At 62.1% G+C, this 8,542-nt stretch overlaps 1 protein-coding gene across 1 annotated transcript in view; it reads left to right on the forward strand.

Moving 5' to 3' along the window:
* The first annotated feature begins 6,456 nt into the window (after positions 1-6,456).
* The window catches only part of THEG (theg spermatid protein), a 22,654-nt gene continuing 20,568 nt past the window's right edge, over positions 6,457-8,542 (forward strand). The window contains exons 1-4 of the mRNA XM_023520478.1: positions 6,457-6,767; positions 7,466-7,585; positions 7,811-7,882; positions 8,221-8,346. Of these exons, the coding sequence (XP_023376246.1) occupies positions 6,457-6,767; positions 7,466-7,585; positions 7,811-7,882; positions 8,221-8,346 (629 nt within the window). The remainder of the gene's footprint in view (positions 6,768-7,465; positions 7,586-7,810; positions 7,883-8,220; positions 8,347-8,542) is intronic.

The following is an 8,542-nucleotide window of genomic DNA, read 5'->3' on the forward strand; positions in this document are numbered from 1 at the left end:
CCCGTACCGCTGAGAGGATGACTCACTGAATCCTCACCGGGTCTCTGCAGACCCCACTCACACACGGGGACACTGAGGCATGGGGAGGCAAAGCGGTGTGTCCAAAGGCATCCAGGTGGTGGGACGGCAGTTCGAACCAGGCCTGGGGGCCGCTCCCAAGCCCTTGATCATGCACTGCCTCCTCAGATCTCTGTAGGCACCCCCGAGAGCCCCCGCCTCCGCCCCCTCCAGGCCCTGCCTGGGCCATAGGGCCTGGGTTTAATTCTGACAAGCCACTTTTTTCACTGTGACTCGGTTTCCTCTCCAGTACCACGGATTCTACTCCACCCTGGTGGGGACGGGGTGGCCGTGGAAGGCTGTGGCGTGAGGCTGTGCCTTACATTCCCTGACTAGTAGGAAATTTAACCTGCCCGGAGACTGAGGGTATAAAACCTCTGGGATGTGCTGGGGTTGGATGTGGAGGGTGGGGGGCCCCAGACTCCTCTCTCTCCTCCCCACGTGCTTCCACATCAGAAGCCTTCCGAACACACGCGGAGCTGGCCCTGTAACGGACGAGGAACTACACACAACCTCAGCACTGGCGTTGAGGGCAGCAGCTGGACGCGGAGGACACGCTGTACAGTTCCATTTATGAGACGATCAGGAACTAACTGGCAGAATGACTCTGTAGTGATGGAAGTCAGGTGGTGGCCACCTGGGGCCTAGGGACCAGGAGGGCCGATGAGGTTGGCCTCTGGGGAGCTGAAGCTGTCAATATTTTTATGTGGGTGGCGGTCGTTGTGCTAAGTTTATTGAAAAATGGCCGCCGAGCCCATAAATTTCGAGTATCCATAATATTGTTTTTAAAGTTCTTGCAATTCAGTAAGAGTGATACGAAGACAAGGAGCCCAATTAAAAAGTGAGCAAGAGACTCAAACACGTTTCTCCAAAGAAACATTGCCAGCGAGCCCGTGAAAAGATGCTCAGCGTCATTAGTCATCAGGAAATGCAAACCAGAACCACAGGAAGAGACCACTTCGCACCACTGGATGGCTGTGAGCAAGAAAACGACAAATCACACGTGTCGGTGAGGACGGGAAGAAATTGGAAGCTTACACCCTGCTGGTGGGAATGCAAAACAGTGCAGCTGCTGAGGAAAACAGACCGGCTCTGCCTCGAAAAGTTCCACGTGGAGTTACTACGCGACCCAGCAGTCCCACTTGTAGGCGTACCCAACAGGCTGGAAACAAGAACTTGTCGTTCATGTTTACAACAGCATTATTCACAACAGCCCAAAGGGGAGAACAGCCTCCATGTCCATCCGCGGATGAGTGGATACATGGTCTATCCACACAGGGAGTGTCGCTTGGCCGTGAAAAGCAGGGAGGGGTCGACACGCGTTGCAACGTGGACGGATCGTGGACACGCGACACTCAGTGAGAGAAGCAGGACCCGCGAGGCCACAGTGTGTGTGATTCCGCTGGTGGGAAACGTCCAGGACAGGAGCGTCCGCAGACCGGAAGTGGGGAATGGGGGTGGAGTGGCTGCCGATGGGGATGGGTTTCTTTTGGGGGTGATGTGAATGTCCTGGAATGAGTGATGCCGGCTGCACGTTGTGAATATAGCATATGACACCGAGTCATCCACTTTAAAATGTTTAATTTTATTTTATGGGACGTCTTCACTTTTTAAAATCTTTCCCTGAGCTTGATACACGTAGGATGTGTACGCTTCACTGTATGTAAACTATATTTCGATAAAAAGGATATTAAAAAGTTTCCCAGAACTTGCCCACTTCTCCCCGCTTTCCAGTCCCTGCTGGGATTATGTCCCACTAGCCGCCCCAACTACCATCCCCACCCCCACCACCGTCCCCCACCATCCCTCCCGGGCCGGAGCAGAGCCCCCCGCCCTGGTTTCCCGGCGCCGCCCACGGTCCGTTCTTCCAGGCAGCCACCAGAGGGCGCCTGTGAGCGCCCGAGTCAGGTTTGACCCTCGTACCCCACAGCGCGTCCTCTGGAAGCCACCAGAGGGCGCCAGTGAGCACCGAGTCGGCACGTCCTGCTCTGCCCGCCGTCCTCTATGCCTCCCACGTCCCTCGGGGTAAAAGCCCAAGTCCCCCCGCGCCTACGGGCCCTTGCACGACCCGCCTGTCCTCTCCCTGCCCCTGCGCCCTCCCTCTAGCCCCTCACTCATTCCGCTCCGGCCACACAGTCTGCCCCGCGGTTCCTGGAGCTCGGCAGGCCCCGGCCCAGCCTCAAGGCCTTCGCACGCCTGTGCCCTCCTCCTGGCGTTCCCTGTCCCCAGACCTCCGCGGAATCCCCACCTCAGAAAGGCCTCCCTGTCCTCACGAGGTCTCTCCACGCTCCAACGGCCCTCGCCTCTGGGCCTTTACTCTGTTTGTGCCCCCTGCCAGAGCAATGTCCCCCACCTTGAGAAACACCTGCCCTCCGTCTTGGTGCAAAGTCCCCTTCACAGAAAGGCCCCAGTGACCACCTTACTTAACCAGCCCCTCACGCCACTTGGCACCCTGCGGGCTTTCTCCTCCGACACATGCGTGGTCAGCTCCAGGGCGGAGGTTCTGGTGGGTCTGGTTCACAGCCAGGTGTCCACCCCACCCCGCCGGCACGCAGAGGGGGACCCAGCGTTGACTTAGAGTGTGGGTGAGTGGGTGACTGAGTGTCCAGGTCTGTGGCCAGCTCTTTCTGGAAGCATCTACATCTGGCCAGTGCTCCCCGGGCAGGCTGAGTGGGCCTCCAGGGGGTGAGGGGTCCCCACCACCGCCTCCCGCCGAGACGCCCTCTGCACCTGTCTCCTGGGTGGCCGCACCACGTCACCGCACCCCGAGTGGCTTAGGCGACAGAAATCCCTCTCTCACAGCTCAGGAGGCCGGAAGTCCAAGATCGAGCTGTCGGCATGGCTGTCTCTTCTGGGGGACGATCTGCTCCAGGCCCTCCTTCCGGCTTCTGGGGTGGCCACAGGCCTTGAGGTCCCTTGGCTCTGGTCTCTGCCTGTCTTCCATGTTCCCGTGTCCCCATTTCCTCCTTCTTGAGGGAACAGCAGCCGTTGGGTTCAGGGGCCACTGGACTCCAGACTTGCCTTAATTTGAGTCCATTTCCAAACCCCCGTTTCCAAATAAGGTCACGTTCCCAGGTGTGGGGCTGGGGACTTGAACATGATCTGTTTGGGGGTCGCGACGCGGCCCGCGACACCCCGCTCGTCTTCAGCCCCTGTGTCGTCGGGGTCCGGGTCTGCTTAGACCTGCAGAGTCAGGCTTCTGGGGGCCAGAACTACGTGCTCTGAATGTCACTTTCCTACCTTTAATGCATCATTAATATATTATCTCATGACGTCATTTCAAACGCACGGAACACTTCAGGATGAGTTCCCGAAACTTCTGCCGACTCTGCCCGGATTCCCCATTTGGCTGCACTGCGCTCCGTCGGCGTTGCCGTGTTCTGCATCTGCATCCACCGGTACCTGGATCTCCACCTGCCTGCAGTCCGTGTGCAGACGTCCACGGATACGCATTTCCTGCCCCGTCGACGACCATGCTGGAGGCGCGATGTCCCTTCGCCCCGTAAACACATTGCCGCTTACTTTCAAAGGAGCAAATTTTCTGTTATAAGCTGGCGTGGTTCTCAAGACTGGGAGATTTCACATGGAAACCCTCACATCTGACCCAATGAAGTCCCACTAGGGGGGCCTTGGTCCCGAGCAGGTTGCCATGACAACAGATGCTGGCAGCCAGGTCAGCAGGCAACAAACAGCTCAGAGGAGGCAGCCTGGGGGAGAGGCCCGGTGGGGGTGGGGGGAGGCACCCCCTCACCAAGCTTGCGGATGGTCAGGGTTCATAGAGCCTTGGGGACTGCAGAGAGAGAAGTTACCTCTGGCCCTCTTAGGGTTTGAACTTGTCCTTTTGGGGAGCGCAATTCAACCCAGCCCGAGCGGAGTCTAAAGTCCCGTGGCCTGGGGTTTGGGTATACGCGGAGTTGTCACCAGGCAGGCGGTGGGCACCTGGCCTGAAGGTTCAGTCCCGTCGGGCATCTGCAAGGTGCCCGTCGCCCTGCAGGCCCTCGGCGACTGCCCCACGCACACCATGACGCCTCCCTGTGCCTCGTCCCTTGTGCTCCTGGGCTGTCAGCTGCGCAGTCTCCTTCTTGCTGTAGACAGAACCTGGAGACTGTTTGGGCATCCGCTCCTCACCCCGGGTGACTTGGGATGCTGCTGACGGTCCTCATCAGCGTGCCCCCACCCCCCCATCGCTGGGATAGCTTTACGTGTGGACATGTGACTCCCTTCTGGTCAATGAAAGGTGAGGGAGGGCAGGAGGGCCGCTTCTCGAAGGCCCTGCATTCTGCGGCTCGTGACCCCGTCAGCGCATGGACTCACTGCTCACGCCGTCTTCTCCGATTCTGTCTTCTGCCTCCGGCTTCCACCTCCGCAGGCTCCTCTGTGACAGTGAGCCCACGACGACAAGCCAGGCGCCTCCCATATCGTGGTCACCGGTCGGCAACCTGAATTCCATCTGGAACCTCGATCCTCCCTTGGCGCGCTCTAGTCAAGAACAGATGGTGAGCGTTTCGTACCAGTCTTGCTCATCGGCTGGACCACACCGGGCCTCACCTACGTATGAGTCGGGGACCCTGAGTGGTGGGGACATCTGTGGTTGTCACGACTGGGGTGCTCCTGCCATCAAGTAGGTGGAGTGAGGGGTGCTGCCGGACCTCCACAGTGCCCCAAACATCCCACAGAGATGACCCAAACGATCACGACCACGGTGCCCAGACGCAGACACCCGCTGTGGGATAAGGGACATGCAGCAGATGGTGCCCCTCAGGCCCCTCTGCACTTTCCTGAGAAGCCAGGCTCCATCCGCAGGCCTCCAAGCCTTGCCGGGCCGTCTGCGTCTTTGTCGCCAGACCCTCGCCTCCCTTTCCCAGGACCCCCGCGCGGACTCGCTCCCAGCTCACCGACTCCCGGCGTTGGGGAGAACGGCCCGCAGTTCCGGCCGCGCGCGCGGGCCAGGAAGCTTTGCGCGCCACGGGTCTCGCCCCCTGCGTCTCCATGGGAACCACACTGTGCACGGAATGCAGCGTGCAGGGCGTCGGTGCCGAGCTCTCGTTTCGCCCTCCGCTGGAGCACCCCTTTCCCAGAGGCGGGAAGGACACCTATCCCTCAGCTTTCGCACAGAAAAGCTCCCTTCGGCCATTTCCAACACTGCTGCATTTTGCAATGACTGACATTCTCCAACGCTGACCCCGCCAGGCAGCCTGGCGCTGAATACTGTGCGATCTGGGGCGATGGAGGTGGCAACCCTGAAACCCATCTCGCAGGACGGACTGCGAGGAGGCTTCGGGGAGGCGGTGTCGCCAAGTCCCTGAGAGGGGCGCCCTCTTGTGGCACCTCTGCGGTACTGCAGCTCCTCCCGCGCACCGCGTAGCCGAGACCGGCGGCGAGTCTGGGCAGAGAGAAGGCCAGCGGGGCCCTTGAGCCACGGAAGCCCGGATTCCGATGAGGCAAAAAGATAGTTGAAAACGCGACGCGGAGTAAGGTCATGATAACTGCTGTGAGACAACCATCAAAGTCCCATTGATTCAGGGAGAAAAACGAGAAAGCTCTGCTTTCGACAGGTGGTCAGGGAAAGGTTTTGGAGGAGGTGGGCTGCTTTGACAAACGCTCAGGACAGGACGGCTGCCCAACAGACAGCCCCAAATTAGTGGCCTAAAGTCATGGAGATGTGACTGCGTCCCGGGCTGGGCTCGGCAAGTCCGCTCTTGCCGTGCGTGGCGTGGTATCCGTTGGGCCTGGGACGTCGCGGTGGCCTCTCCCCTCCCTGTCTGTGTTGCCCGCCCCCGACACACACACAGAGGTCTCCAGGGCTGCCAAGTTCATAGGCTCAAGGACGCCACCGAAGACCCACCCTTCGGCTCAGCATCGTCAGACTAGCAGGGCTCATGGTCACAGCATGGCTGCTTGAGCTCTAGACAGCACGGATGGTCCCAGAAAGAACCGAGAAGGGGATTCGGCTTCCTGTCAAGTGAGAGGGCGGCCCCACCATTCACTCGGCAGCTCTTCCCGAGAGCTTTCTGTGGGCCCGGCACCTCCCCAATGGGACACTCTCAGCCCCTAGTCTGGGGACCTGACTTTCTACAAGGCAGAGAAGAAAACGAAGAAATCAGTAATGTCCTTTTGGGTGATACCAAACGCCACAGGGAAATCTAACGAGAGACGCTGGGACGCACCGAGACCAGGCATGGGGACACGCGTGGGCAGGGGGACCAGCCAACACAAAGCCCCCCGGGGGACACACGTAGCGAGTTTATGGTGGCAGGAAGGCAGAGTGACAGGAGAGGAATGTGGAATGTGGCCGCAGAGAACCTGGGGCGGGCCATTCTCCTGTTGCCGGGTGACCACAGATACATTGGGTGCCTTGGGTGTGTGGGGTGCGAGGCTGCAGGGCCGGGGAGCCCGTCCATGGGCGACCCCGAGCAAAGTTTGCTTTACGACCAGCATGACCCGGAGGCCGAGGCCGGGCTGGAAACGGGGCGGGACAGCGATGCCCTGGGCCCGCCGAGCGCCGGGTACGAGAGCCTGCGGTCCGGGGCCTCCGCGTACCAGGACCTAGGTGATGGGAAGCTGGGCTTCGAAGACCAGGAGGAAGAAACCCTTCCCGAAGAGGTGGCCGGGGATGAATTCCTGGATGCCCAGGACCCAGGAGAGGCTGTCCCGGAGCTGGAGCGGGTGCTCAGAACGGATGAGGAGGAGGACGAGGTGCCCGAAACGAGGTGCGCGAAACGAGGTGCGCAGGCGCGGGCGCGGGGGGCGGGGCAGCAGCGCCCCAGCACCCCCGGCCCTGAGGCGCGGTGCTCTCGCCGCAAGCCGGGTCCCCCCCCACCTCGTCCCCGGACCCATGCGTCATCCTAGGGTACGCGCGCGTCAGACAGGGCGGGCAGCACCCTCGCTGGCGTCCGCGGCGAAGTCAGCAAACGACCCCATCCGAGCCGCAAGTGGTGCGCGGCGGGATACCCTGCCGAAGGGCCAGTTTGGAGTCGGAGGGAGTTCAGACCCGGAGCTGGGAGGCCCAGGGGGGCGGCCCACCGCCAGACAGACAGGAAAAGAAACGGGGGGGCTCCCAGCTGGGAGGCGCGGCCACCCGAGCCGCACGCGTCCCCGTGGACGTGACCCGTGATGAACGGCTCGCCAACGACGGGGCCCGGGGAGGTCCTGGGAACCCATCGTCCGAGGGCTTCTGGGGCGTCTCTGGGACTCGGGCCTGGGGACCCGGACACAGGGGAGATGCGCACGCCTGGGAGGCGCGGGGCGGGAGGGAAGGGGCGGCCTGGGCAGGGTCACTGGTCTGGTGCCGAGGGAGGACAGGGCCATCCCCGGCTTTCGCCACCGGAATTCGCCCGGAGACGGGCGAGGGGACTCTTGGGCCGGAGAGCCGGGCACAACGGCCTCACCACCGCACCGCCTCTCTCAGGCTGTCCGTGTCCATCACCCCGAAGCTCCCCCGCTCATTGGTCGCCAGAGGGAGGAAGGGCGGCCGGCGGCTCTTGGAGCTGGCGAAACCCAAGACCACCTGGCAGGTCCTGAGAGACAGGTGAGCCGGCAGCCTCGTCGCTAGAGGCAGGTGCGGGGGTCTGCGTGGAGCAGAGCAGCCCATCCGTCTGTCACCCACACGGTGCACCGGGGCGAGAAGTCAGGGTGCCAGCGGTGGGGACGCGGGCACGGTGGCCCGTGGTGGCCTCTGGGTGCTGGCCTAGGAGAGCGAGGCGTGCGGGCAGCGGAAGCTGCAGAGCGAGGCTGCGGGCCTGTGTCGCCGCAGGACGCGGTGCCGCTGTGCGGGCTACGCCTGGGTCTCCCCACGCCTGTGGACCCTGCAGTTCTGTGTCTACTGGTGAGTCCCAGGAGCCTGTCCTCTCTGTCCCCTTCCCAGGTCAGGGGACAGCCGGGCAGGGCCCCTTTCTCAGCTGCAACTTTTTCTTCCAGCTTCCCCCTTCTCTGAAAATCAAAATAATGGACACGGCCCCGTGTCTCTGCCCTGCCTGCTGGCCCTCTCCTCCCTGAGCTCTGGCCTGACCCCCAGCTTCCCCCAGCAGCCCTGCCCCGTCCTCACCGTCCTGTCTGTGCGCCTGCGTTTGCGGGGGAGGGGGGCACCCTGACTTGTTTCAGAGCGGGGTGCAGGAGGCCCGTGCTGGCTTCCCTTGCCCTGAGCCACGCCCGGGTGCATTCCAGGCCATCCGTGTACTGGACAGACAGGTTCCTGGAAGACACCACCCTCACTGTCACCGTGCCTGGTAGGTTGAGCCCACCCCGTCTACTTCTCTGTCAGGGGCCACCTGCCTCAGGGCTTGGCTGGAGGTGGCCCTTGTCCCAGCTCTGGTGCCTGGCCACCCTGTCATGCTGCCCTTGACCTCCTGGGGTTGGGGCTCCCTCCTCGGTGTCACCGCTTCCCCACGGCAACACGGACGGGGGGCCCTCGGCCTGCGCAAACCCCGGGCCCAAGTCCAGTTTCCCGGCCGGCGGGCTGTCGGCCACACGGGCCTTGTCGAGGGGC

The sequence above is a fragment of the Pteropus vampyrus genome, unplaced genomic scaffold (genome assembly GCF_000151845.1).
Source record: "Pteropus vampyrus isolate Shadow unplaced genomic scaffold, Pvam_2.0 Scaffold267, whole genome shotgun sequence".
Lineage (NCBI taxonomy): Eukaryota > Metazoa > Chordata > Mammalia > Chiroptera > Pteropodidae > Pteropus > Pteropus vampyrus.